The sequence below is a fragment of the Aythya fuligula genome, chromosome 1 (genome assembly GCF_009819795.1).
Source record: "Aythya fuligula isolate bAytFul2 chromosome 1, bAytFul2.pri, whole genome shotgun sequence".
Lineage (NCBI taxonomy): Eukaryota > Metazoa > Chordata > Aves > Anseriformes > Anatidae > Aythya > Aythya fuligula.
The window spans coordinates 2,993,676-3,007,095 of record NC_045559.1 but is presented as its reverse complement, the minus strand read 5'-3'; the positions used below and the strand labels follow the sequence as shown (position 1 = coordinate 3,007,095).

The following is a 13,420-nucleotide window of genomic DNA, read 5'->3' as shown; positions in this document are numbered from 1 at the left end:
TGCAATGTCATGACATCAAATTAAATGTTAAGATCAAGTGTTGTCACAGCACTCAGGCATCCCATGAGCAAATACACCTGGGGATTCATTGAAGCCCACTTCGTTGGTCGTAGGTACAACCTCTTCTTGAAGCATGCAGGTAACATGAGAACAGTCACCATTACCCCTTAAAATCAGGCTCAGTTATTGAGTAACACAAACCAGGGGGCTAAGAGAGACTCTCCAAGGCTGCTGAGGCAGTCAGTCCCCCATTCAGCCCAACTGTGCTTAAAATTACCCTGAGATGCCCCATGCTGGTGCTTGTTTCTGCCAGATAATTTGTGACTCTGAAAGGCGGCTGCGCTCCTCCCTGCTAAGATGCTTTGGATAGACATGTAGACTCTGCTCAGGTGCATAAAACATTCCTCCAGCCCCAGGCTTTCACTTTGCAAAAGAAATTCGTTTTTAAGATAGTGTAATGCTTTCTTAATTTCTCAACCCCTTTTTTTCTGTGAAATCTCGAATCTGGATGCTCACAGGCCACTAACCAGTAATGAAAATCAGGAGGGAGGGAGGGAAGGAAAAGAATAAATATGACAGTGCCATTGGGAAAGTTTTGTGTGTGTGTGCTTTTTTGTCTTTTTTTCCGACAGATCATGAAACGTGTGAACTGCCTGTAATCTCCAACACGCTGCTTAATGCAGCAGAATATGTTGTGATGGGTTTTAACAAGCCCTGCCCGGCATGGAGTGGCAGAGCTGCAGTGAAGTGGCTAAAGCCTGTAATTAGCTCTTTGACTAATAAATCATCTCATAACAGCAATGCGAATGACTCAAATGCATGTCTGGGAGACACAAATTTCATGGAGAAACCTCCAGAGGAGCTGTGCTAGGTGACCACCACCACCTATCTGCACGGCTCCTGCCCCAAAGCCTCACAGGGGCTCCCTGGGATTGGTGTCACCGGTCCTGCAGGTGGGGAAACAGAGGTGTGAGGAGGGCAGAGCGACGAAACAGAGCCTGGGGAAGGCTTGTCTCAAGGTTTTAGCATCTCAGCCTTCCTCGGACCCATTGCTGGCATTTGTCAGACTGTTTATATGCTGTTTGTGTCCCTTTGCTAATTCCCCCACATAATAAATTTAATTCTCAGTGCTGACAGGAACATTAGTCCCTTTGGAAACCCTTTTAGATGCAAACAAGGATGTGGCACTGTGAGGATACGGACATTTTAACTGGAAAATAATGTCTGTGGGTCATGGCTAAGGTGCTCCAGCATGGCCAAATGCTGGGACCCAAGGCTTTTTGGTAACACAACCCAGACCTAAAGAGCAAAAGGGGCAGTTTGCAAGCTACCAACCCTGACTATAGCTGAAATCAGGTATACAATAAAGTAAAAAGGGCTGCAGCACAGCACTAGATCCCATCAGGACAGTGCTGTAGGCACTCATGGTCCTCCCTGGTCCCTGCAGCTCTCCCAGGGGTGCTGAGGGCAGTGAGGTTTGCTCACCGATGTGTTCTGGCACTGCACGCTGGAGCTGTTGAACCTCAAGGCAGGCACCCGCTGCTCGTTGCCCTGGATGTTCAGGATGCATTCATAGCCTCGCTGGCCAGATTGTGGCTGGGGCAGGTTCTTGGCCTTCAGGGTGATGGGCTTGATCACCTCCACTGGCACCAGGATCTTCTCCGCCTGCAGCAGCTGGGGACAGTCCTGGGGAGAGAGGAGGCAACACAACAAGTCAGCTCATGAGTTTCCCCATCCTCTGATGCTCCTCAAACTTCTCACTTGATGCTCTGCAAAGCCTTTGTGTCTCCCTGAGACTCTGCTTGGTACAAGGGGATTCACGGGGCATTGCTGAGGAGGCTCAGATAAATAGGTGAGTAAGGATTGCTTTTACAAGCCATCCTTTCCCACCTCCTTTTTTTGCACTGCATGCAGTCCCTTGACCTTCAGGACTCAAAGAGGTCCTCTGGTGCCTCTTCCTACCTGCTCCATTGACCCCCAGGGTCTGAGTCTGGTCATGATGCCATGACCCAAGAAGTGAATAAAGCCAAATCCGAGCATAATTCCTTGCCTCCCCAGCAATCAATGCACCGTTGTGCAAAAGGCACGGCTGCAGCAAGACATACTGTAAGCCACAGAGCATGGGCTGTTAAAAAGAGAGTTTGGTTTGGCTTAGAGAGGGGCAGAATATTTATTGGAGATGGATTCAGATCTCAAGAAACAACTTCTGCATACTGTGTGAAGATCTCCAGGAAGGGTTTGCAACCAGTTTTGAAAAATGCTGAGAGTATGTTGGTAATCCAGCCAGGTGTGGTGCACAATTTGGGTGTGGGCACCTAAATGGGCAATGCAGAAAGCTCTGATCAAAGTCAGGTAAATTTGTACAGCTTTAGTTAGAGCAGCAGAGCACTGCTTCTTCATGGTGCAATCAGACAACTGCAAGCTGTGAAATCTGTGTATGCTAGGAAGTTATAAACAATTTAGGAAAATAGTACAGTGTTTGCCTTGCTAATCCAAGGCAGCTTGATATAAAATACACAGCCACTACACCAGGCTACAAACATAAGCATGCCATGTGTACCAACCATGCCATCTTGGTCACCTGTAGGAGCCCGACTGTCCCTTTTTTAAAGTATTTCCAATTCCTGGATGTCAAGAATGTCAAGAGAAGACCTGTCCACTGTTTTTCTTCTCTGCACTGTTTGGCACACTGCTTTCCCTCTAGAAAACACTACTGGATCATGATGGCACAGCCACCTTATCCAGAGCAGAGAGCAACACCATTTCAGCCTGTTCTGCCCAATGTTACAGCAGTTCCTTGAAGGGAATCCCTGGCCAGGTCCAACTGGTACAAACAGAGACAGGGAAATAACCTGAAGAGGTGAAAGCTTTACCTGAAGTTGTGGGTGAGGGACAAGAGAAGGAAAACAACAGATCCAGGGCTGGAGAATAAGGCAAGTGGAATTGATGGCTTATGAGAGCCTGGGAGCTTGTTAAAGCAGATGGTGGAAACATCTCACCAAAGCAAATAGCTTAGGAAGATAAAGAAATGGATTCAACGTGTAACATCTGCAGTTACACCAGCCAGGGACAGAATTACAAGAGCCATCAGTCATGACACTGTGGGTGTCAGCCAGCCCATGGCCAGAGGCAGGAGGAAAATCCAGCATCCACCCAACATGCAGCTGCAGTGAAGTCCTGAAGCCTTCCTCGGTGTCTGTCTGTCTGTGCCAGGGGGGATGCCAGATGAAAGAGCCCTCTGTGGCAACCTGATTTCTCATCTGTGCTTACAGGGTGATGCTGAAGGTGTAAGAAATTGCTAAGTGCTGATGGAGTTCAATTAGCATGGCCCAGGTTAACACCAGAACCAAGATACCCAAGCATGCAGTCACTGGAGCTGGATGGGTCTGGTTATCTGATGATGTTAACCTGACACAAGATCTTCTTTAATACATGCTATCATGATCTGAGGCTAAATGGAATATCACGTTAACCTGTACGTGGATCAGAGATAGCATGCCCACACAGTACTGCATTGCAGTGATGAGCTCTACCACTGCTATGCTGTTTTTCCTGGGGTCCTGGTGCTGTACAAGCACTTCAGCAACCAGACACACCTGAGGAGGCCCCAAGAAGTCGAGTGTATGAGTGGTGGAAGCTGCCTTATGCTCCATTATCCTGAAGACAGAGCCAGTGGGGAAAGAGGATTGAGGGTGCTGGACCCCTAGGTGTCCTTGAAGACACCTTGTCCCAACACTCCCTCCTCTTGCTGTTGTCCTATCTCAAGATGAAGTATCCCCAGGGAAATAGTAATGCTGAAATGCAATAGCTGAACTGGTGCAGAAATATTTGTCTTAACAGGAGGGCAAGGCTTGATGGTACAGAAAGTCTTTCCACCTCTCTGATCAATGCTTTCACCTTATCAAGGCACACTGGTGTTAGGGTTAGCCGCAGGGCTGAGTAGCTACTCAGCATGGAGAAGTGAGAAATAATCTAACCCCGTGTGATTTAGCCCTATAAAACCCCAAGGAAGGAGGGTAAATATTGCCCCAGTGGTCTAGGCTATATTAAAATGAATGAGAGAGTCCAGTTGTTATCCCTCCAGAGGATGCCACACATAAATACCTTTTGGGACTGCATAGCTTCAACACCCCCCAGATTCTTCCCCTGCACAGGCTTCCCTACCTCACATGTCCTGGGGCCTCGAAATCAGCTCCCTCTCTCTCTTCTGGCACAAGAACAGACCTTGGCACCATCATCTTTATTATTTTCTTCCCCCGGTTGAGGAAGAGATGCGTTGGCAGCGCATCGTCGGGACAGAGGGGTGGCAAAGCCCTATCTGCCGCCGAGCAGCCTTTTCCCAAGAGTGGGCATTTCGCTTGATGTCTGTCAAACAGCAAAGCCTCCGAAGGGGGCTGGAGGATGGGGGTTGAAGATAGCCCACGACGGTACCTGCAGGCTGGTCTTGCCCAGCTTTATCCCGTCCCCCCCCCCCAAGCACCACTGGTGCTGTAACCTTTTCGATAACACTTGTTTCAAGTTCATTAACAAGCCGCGATTGTGGCAGCCCCAAAACAGGATTCGTTTGCATATAAAAAGCTTTGCAGGGCTGCGAGGAAGTTCATTATAGATAATTGAAGAGGCAAGCGCCATAAAGAGGAAATCCTCCCAATGTGGCTTTATCTGATTGACCTAATGTTCTTTCTAATTGAAACGGGGGGGCGGGGAGGTGGGGGAAGGCAATTTCCTTGCGTGATGTGCCACGGAAAACTGAAGAGCTTGGGCTAGGCTCTGGGTTCAAATTCAACCACAGCACTCATTTTGTAGCCTATGTCAAGCCCTATCCAGCTTTCGGTGCTTGCTCAGGATTATGTTTTTGAGGTTATTTGAGAGTACAAAACCTGCTCAGAGCAGAATCCGCACCAGGACCCAAGCAGGAGGGTCCTTAAAAATTCTGGGTATTTTCTCTTTACCCTTCCTCTGTGATGTGCATCACCCAGGCTAGAAGAGCACTTTTGGCACGTTGTAGGGGAAGCCAAAACACACACTGATAACAACTGGACCAAGGAAGAGCACAATCCCATCCCTTTTGTCTTTGGGATATAATAAATCAAACCTTACCCTTGACTTTAAGGGGAGCTGGTTCAGATTCCAGAGGAGCTAAAATCCAGTTTTATCTGTACCAGAGCAACTTATTTGAAAGCAGACTCTGGTCGATCCATTTTGTGTACGTATTTTCATTATATCCCTTAAATGCTTCCAAATGAGTCAGCCCCTTTAAAATAATATCCTCCACCCTTGCCAATTACTCGTATCAGCAGCAATGCACACCTCAAATCACCAAATTTTGCCAGCTTTCAAGTCAGAGAGCTTTTGTAGCAAAAACACCACATGAAATGGGCTGTGCTCATTGGGTCGATGGTAGTTTAATTTTCCTTATTTATAACTCCTCGTAGAGTGCCTGCAAATGTGTTTTGCTGCAGCCTGCAGAAATAATGAAGTCTCAGTAACACGAGAGCCCCCTTCTCTCCTCTTCTCTCATATATGTGTTATGGCTCTCATCACTGCCCCGAGTCCCCAGCGAGTGCCATCCTGAGGAGTCTGCTAAAAGGGGGGATGAAACCTCTCCGAGGCTATGTGGTCTTAGCCCTGAGCTAATTGCTTTGCTCCCTTTATGGTGCTCCACGCATACAGAGTTATGATTTCTTGGGGATTTTGTCCTGCTGTTTTCCAGGCCAAGCTGGAGACTGACCAGAAACCCTGAGTTATCTTCCTCTCCCAGGTACAAAGCGTGTAGGAGTCTTTCATGGTGTGGTGATATTGCACGGGGTTTCTCCTAACCTTATTCTGTGCAGTTCCACACTCTGACATTATTTATGGCCAGGACCACGAGCCCAGGTCTCACCAAAGCTTTTTCCATTTTCCAAAGGAAAATGGGTTAGATTTACTTTGAATGGCAGGCATCCTACATGGAAATAGGTAAATCAGCTCTGAGTTTTAAACACAATGACCCTCCCACCTACTAGCAGTCTAATACTGGGGTCCCAGTTCATTTATCCTTCCCTGTGCACCCCTTGTCACCCAGAACATTCACATGAGGGAAGCTTTCATACTTTCCCTTCGTGCTGCTCCCTTGGGATCCCTGGCAGCATTGACAGGATCTCCACCTTATGGGGAAGAAAACTGGAGCTGATCTATTTCTGCCTGCTTTGTAGGTGTGTTTGGCAAGGCAACCAACTCCTGGCAGGCGTTTTTCATCCTTCTTTTCCCAGGAGAGTATTCTCTTCATTCAGAACCAGACACAGACACCAATTCCTTCACTGTTAGTCTCAATGCACCTAGCTCCCCTTTCTTCCTGCTGTCAGAAAATCACAGAATCTCAGACTGGTTTGGGTTGGAAAGGACCTCAAAGCCCATCTCATCCCAACCCCTGCCATGGGCACGGACACCTCCCACCAGCCCAGGCTGCCCCCAGCCACATCCAGCCTGGCCTTGGGCACTGCCAGGGATGGGGCAGCCACAACTTCTTCTTTTTTTGTTGTAGTTATTTTGTTTTTAAAAAATTCCTTTACATATCCTTTGTTCAATGGCCTTCTCTGCGCTTGTCTAAGCCATCTTGCCCAGAAGGAACATGAGCACAAAGTACATCTAAGTGGGGACTGTTTCTTCCACACTCAAGCCCTTCTGGATCCCACAAGTAATGATACTCAGATTGTTATTTACTCATATATTATGTAAATAAAATACTTTTTAATGTTTTTTTGTCCATCTGCTCTGCTAAGCTGCAGTGAACTGTGGCTTTCTCACCCTCCCACTCTGTACTGTAACCAAGCCAAGAAGGTAAGATTTGAGACAGGGATTGGTTCTTCACAAAGATATCTAGACCACAGACTCTGGATGTCCTGTTTTTTGGATAAGATTACAAATCACTTTAAGAAAGAAAACAAAAACCACCGCCAACAACAACATAACCACAGGGAAAGAGAAAGAAAAGTAAGGGAAAGAAGGAGTAAATAATGAAAGCAAGCAAACAAAAAAAGACTTTTTTTTTTAAAAAAAAAAAAAATCATTGACTTTAGAGGAATCAGATTTCCCCTGGATAAAAAAGCAGGAAAACAGTAAGATGAGAGGCAGCAGGGACTGCCTGGAACATGTTGCCTGAACTTCTCTCTCGCACCCTGGTTCGGGGCTGAGACAGCACCCGAGCAGCATCACCCCCTTGTTTAGCATCTCCATCTCTGCCACGGGGAGCTTCGGGCTCCGTGGGTGACAAACTGGGTCCTTCGTGAATCACTTTTAAACTCTGACACAACCTCCCAGGCCTGGGATAATTTGGAGAACAAAGCAGCCACGAGCCCGGTGTTCCCCGGCGCGGGAGGCGAAGGGGTGAGTTACAGTCCGCGCTGTGTTTACATTATTACACCACTAATTCTTAGCATCGTAAAATTATATTTAAAATTTACACAAACAGTGCTGGGGAACATTATTAGGTTATAAAGTGGATTCAGGTCAATGCTTCGCAGGCAGGCTTCCAAGCTTCATAAATTTCTGGATATACTTCCCCCAAATTTACATCAGCACCAGCAGCAATCAAACCGGCTACAAAAAGCTCACCCGGTCAAAGAATTTTTTAATGCACCATATATTTTATCTTCACTTCCTAAGTTTACAATGCTGTTAGCCTGATTGATGGCGTACTTACTTATTGGCACAGCAAAAGTAATAATACGCGGAGAAAATGCTCAGAACTTTAAAGGCAGCTGATGAGGAGAAAGCAACAGGATTTATGGGAAGTGTAAACATCTGCAGAGACAACAAAGGAGTAATTGAGTCCTTGCATCGCTGTCACTTCTGGTGGTTACTTTCTAGTTTAGAGCCTTCCATGCACTCAGGATCAAAAAAAAGCTTTCTTTTGACAGATATTGCAAGAGATTCTGGGAAAAGGTGGAGGAGATGTGGTCCTGTTTAAGCTCTGCCCTCTCTAGTACTATGTAGCTCGATGGTGGCTCGCACAGATTAGTGTACAGCCATCACTGCTGGAGCACAGGACATGATCAGATCACCAGCAGGTCATTAGCCCAGGTGCCACAGCCTCCTAGGTCCTTGGTTTCAGCAGTGTGAAGGTCAGTGGGCGATGACTGATGCTGGTCAGCAAAGGGTGGGAGCTCGAAAAAAAAGAAGATAAATGAAGATGTTTGACCTCCTCGTGTGGCTCATGGCTCAGTCCCTTGGTGGGGAGCAAAGTGGCACCCCCAGGCCATGCAGGCAGTGCTGGGAAGTGACCCAGGGCTGCCAAGAGCTGGATCCCGACCTAGGACAAGTCTGCCTCAGAAACCAGTCCACACATCTCTGCTGATCAATGTTAATGATTTTACCCTCCTTTAATTCTTTATTAATAGAGCCCTTCTCAGCTGTTCCATTATTCCGCTGTGATCAAGGTCAGGCTGCCATAATTAGCCAAGCTCTGCATTTATCCTTTTTAAATTGAGACACAACATTAGCTTTTCTTCAGCCCTTTGCCACTTTGACACATGCTCAGAAGGAAAAGTAATGATCCGGAGAGCAGGAGCCTTCTGGTCAGTGGATGGAGGGAGTGGACGAGTGAAAAAAAATAAGATGATTGTGGTGTCATTGGGTACATTTGCTCAAAGGAGAGATGTGGAAGCAGTCTCTTTTCTGGTATTTCCTTAGTGAAAATTGTCTATTTCTGAAATTGTAAGAAATATGTGTGTGTACATTGAAGAAGGTGATGTGTGTAAGGGAGACAAGATAACTTTGTGGGACAAAGACCTGAATTCGTTAAATAAAACCCTGGTTAGGTAAGCCAGTCCTCTCAAGATTTCACACACAGTAAAACTGTATTGTGCAAAGCCATGGGAAGCATGGGGCAGAGAACAGCTGAGTACAACCAGCTTCTGATGCATTAATGAATTTCTTCTTTAATTAATATTCCATGACTCTGCATCCTTCTGCCTAGCCTGACTTCTTCTGTCCTTCTGCAAGGACTTAAATCTGACGTTCTTGAGACCTTTCATGCATAATAAAGCATTGCATATCCATACCCTGCACAGTAATCCCAACAAGTCTGCAAAGTTTCAGCACTGCAATCATACTTCTTACTGCTTATCTAATGGGTACCAATAACAATGGCATGTACTTCTCCAACAAAGATAAGTTTTCAATATATTTGTGCCCACAAATGGGTTTTGCATCCCAAAGGAATATTCTCCAACCAAGGCTTCCTCAGAAGGAATGGGGAGACTATGGCTTCGAGGCCAAGCTGTAGTGTTTTCTTCATAAGAGAGGAGTGAAAGTCTCAAAGTTTTTAGGAACTTAGTACCTTTGGGAGCTCCACTCAAGGCTGGAAATGGCCATTGAGTTCAGAAGTCAACAGAAGGACAAGGAACAGATGGGTTGGACGTGCACACGCAGACCACGTTGACACTATCCTGCTTCCTTCAGAAACCAGGACACAAGTCCAGGGAATCATAACACCCCGGGCTGCATGCTGGGAAGGTCAGGACAATGATATCATGGCTCTTATCACCCTCCTCCTCACTGAGGTCTGTGACAGCATGAGATAACACCCAAGCCAAAGCAAATGGACTCGTGCGCAAAGACGCGGCAAGGGAAGGAGGAACTGGGCTCAGCCTCCTGGAGATGCCCCAAGCAGGACAGGAGACACAGTCCAGCACTGCTGCTTATCTGTGGCTTCAACATCCTGAGAATGTTTCTCCTTGGCCAGATCCCAAAAGCTCCCAAGTTCCAAAGCAGTGAACGCAATTGATGCTACAATGGAGAAAAGCAAAAACTTCCTACTTGAGGGTCAGGCCACCACTCCACGCTAAGACCGAACAGGGAATTGTCTTTCCTCTTTGACAATAACTTTTCCCTCAAATTTCAAGGTGTTGCACAGATCCTAGCAGTCCTAACCGATGTTCAGATAGCCAGAAAGCCCTGTAGCCACTTGAGGCATCGCAATGGCATTGGACTGAGTCAGGCTATCAAAACAGCATAAGCTCTTCCTGATGTTATTTCAAGGGTGCTGTGTTGGCGGGGACAGATGAATATTACCCTGTTGCATTCTGAGATCACTCTGTCCTGTGGGATAAATAATCTTACATTACAAAGATGAACAGCCCAGCTGGTACGTACAGCATTTAGCAGGGACACGGTATTGAGTCTCAGATGATTCTTACATCTCCATTCAAAGTAATCTCCCTGAAGAAGCTAAAGCCTATGACCCAAGGAAAAAATGTGTGTATTAAGGGAAGATGAATTGCTCATAACGAGGCCTTTTTCCATCAGCTATCAGTTCCTGTTGTGGTCTGATTCCTGGTCTCAGCATGGACATGATGGAGCTGCCCTGCCCCAGGACAGATTTCCTGCAGATCCATCTCCATAATAACCAGAAAACCTAAAAGTAATTGCAACTGAACAAGTTACTAGCCTTTTCCCCTGCCAGCTGGAACACCGTGGGGCAGAAAACCTCAAGAGATGACAAAAGGTACCCTAAAATAACAAAACATGCCTTGTCACACACAGACCTTCCATCTTCTTCACCTAAGTTTAAGTCAGGGCAAATGCTGGCTTACCACAAAAGCAAATTGCTTAATTAGTTTGCAAAGGCTCAGAAATTTCTTGTGAACAGACCCAGCTCCAGGTACTAAGCACTGCACAAGCACATATGATCAGAAAGTGCTTACCCAAAGCACAAGAGGCTGTGGGAGACAAAGAGGCACAGAAACTTGAATGTGTCCAAGCCAATGTGGAGGTGGGAATAAAATTTTCGCCTGCTGAAATAAAACCCATGGCCCCATATGATGCCTGATAGTGTCTCTGAGCAGCTTTCTCTTATATTTCCATGCTCTAACATGCCTACATGAACAAGGGGAGCACTTTCTGTCTGCTCTGCAGATGCCGTATTTAATTTCTTCTTATTATTGTGTAAATGACCACCTCTGAAGTGGAAGTATCCACAACAGGACACATCTCCATTTCTGGGAAAGGGCTTAAATGACGTCCAAGGGCTAAAATTCCACAGCCTGGAATGCCAAACCACCAGGAGCCCTGAGCTACAACTCGATCCAAACCATCAGCTATAACCCCCTCCTGGATCCCCCCCCCACCCTCCGGACAGGATGCCAACAGGACAGGACACACGCTTGGAAACCCTCCTAAAGAATTTAGCATCTGATAAATGCCACTCCCCCTGCTGTTAAAATGGATGTGCCACGAAATGCCTGCACCACTATGCCCCACCCTATCCGCATGGGGTGCAGACACTATCTTTTAGGGTCTGCATGCTCTCTGCTGCCTGCCCGGAGCTGCTCCTGGTCCCCACGCCTCCCCTGCTGGTCCAGTGCCTGCTCACAGCACTTGGGTGCAGCAGGTTTTCTGCAGTTTCCATAGAAACTACACCTCACATCCTCCCCTTAATGATAGACAGGTGCCAGGATGAGTGAGAGGATGATCAACAAGCGGGGAAGGATTTGCTCCTCTGGTACTGGCCTTGCTGACGCTGTCATTAGCATCCCTGAGAAATAAGAGAGACATTAATTTGATTTTTTTTTCTCCTCCCTGCACTGATGCTTCCAGCAGCTGCTTCTCTGGCCGGGTTAACGGGGACTGGAAACAGGAGCAGGAGGGAAACTGAGCAGTTGCCACAGCAACGACTGAAGAAGTATCATCAGAAGGTTTGTCCACGCAAGGGAGTGAGGAGGTCACCAAGCTCATCAGGTGTCCCTGGGGGTCCTCTGCACTTCCCTGGTGAAGCCACACGGGTGTTTCTGCAGGGGTGCACTTGGTGGGAGCTGGGCATCATGCCTTCCCTATAAAGAGCATGAAGCAGGACATTTGGGGTTCCTGGAGACATGCTTGCTCGTCTGGAGCAAGCTGCCTGCCTAAAGCCTTCCCTGAGCCAAGCTGAGGTGCACCAGCAGGGTGGCCAAGGGTGCTGAGTTTCCTACAAAGCCCGTGATAAGGAGATGTGGGCACTACTGGTGGCAAGCTGAACTGCCCTTATCCCTCCCTGCCTTCTGTTTCACCCCGTACTTCTCCCCATAATCACCCCCAGGAAAAACAAGCAGCACACCATGGATAAATCAGTGCATTTCATTGCAGACCCTGCTCTCCATTCAGCAAGCACCAGGCAAAGCAGCGCTCTACTCCTCAGCAGCTGCTTGCCAGCATGCAGCTCACACAGCTTTCCATCGCTTTTGACAAATTAATATTTGAAGCAATCGTTGCTTTTATGTGGGTTTTACTGTCATTAGCACGTACAACTCGACATAAAACACTTTGGTGCGAGATCTTTTCTTCTCGTCTCTTTTTTCGGCGGCAGATGAAAATCCTTTTAATAAAAAGCTTGTTTGGGGGAGGAAGAAAAACACACGCGCACAAATCGGCTGAGCAGGGAAAGATGAAAACCTCCTTCAAGGTAATTAAATGATTATGTATCTTTTAAACCCAGCAGATAACAGATTTGTTATCTGGGCCTGCTTTTCGCTTTTGCCTTTTTTTCCCCTCTCTTTCCCCCCCACAAAGATAAATTCCTTGCAAGGCCCAGAACAAGATAGTGTTCATCTTACAGAAGACAGCACAAAAGAAGCCTTAATCCTTTATCCCATCAGCTCAAGTAGGCTACCCCAGCTTACCCACCAGCCCAACATGCATAAAACTATGAGAACTATGTCCCTGGATCAGGTGTGTTGGGTAACAGACAGCAGGAGAGATGGGTGAATATATCAGGAGAGATTAGGCATCAGGAGAGATGAGATCTCTTCATAATGGGACCTTTGGGACATCAATTGATATATTCCTCTGTGCCTCAGTTTCCCTCCACTATTGGCTGTTTTGTGCATTTACAGAAGAAAATGAGTGAGCTCTTACCCGGTGGTTGTGTCAAGGAACGTTGATTTCACAGGGTATTAGGCTATAATGCAAGGCTTTGCAGGGTAACGTTAAACCTGCACCATGACTTTTGCAATAGTCAGCAACAAATGTCAAAATCAGAAAAAAAAGGATGCCCAAGAAACACGTATAGACAAAGCCTGCTCCCCTCTGAACTGTAATTCTCTCCATTTTTTTTTGCCACCTGCTCTGTTCAGGAAAAAAAAAAAAAAAAAAAAAAAGACAAAACCACAAGCAAACAAACAATAAAAACAAAAATCCACTTAATTATTAAAATATCTTCCTTTCATCCTTCTCCCCCTTTCCGCCCTCAATAGCAATAATATCAGATCCCCTTTATAAAGCAAGAAGTCACTTGGTATATTTCAAGTGAGTGCACTTGGCTTTCAAAAACCTGCTGTAAAGGGAAATTATACGTCAAGGTGAAGTATTTCTGCTGCAAATCATCCAGAGACATCGTCAACCCTATTTGATTGAGTTCAGCACCATAATCATAAATACTCTTGCTTTATGGCCATGCTGGAGTTCT

The 13,420-nt window shown here is 46.6% G+C and overlaps 1 protein-coding gene across 2 annotated transcripts in view; it reads right to left on the bottom strand.

Annotated features, from left to right (window-relative positions):
* The window catches only part of PLXNA4 (plexin A4), a 403,695-nt gene that overhangs the window by 81,653 nt on the left and 308,622 nt on the right, over positions 1-13,420 (bottom strand). For both annotated transcript variants that reach the window (XM_032202674.1, XM_032202682.1), the window contains exon 10: positions 1,486-1,686. In XM_032202674.1, the coding sequence (XP_032058565.1) occupies positions 1,486-1,686 (201 nt within the window). The remainder of the gene's footprint in view (positions 1-1,485; positions 1,687-13,420) is intronic.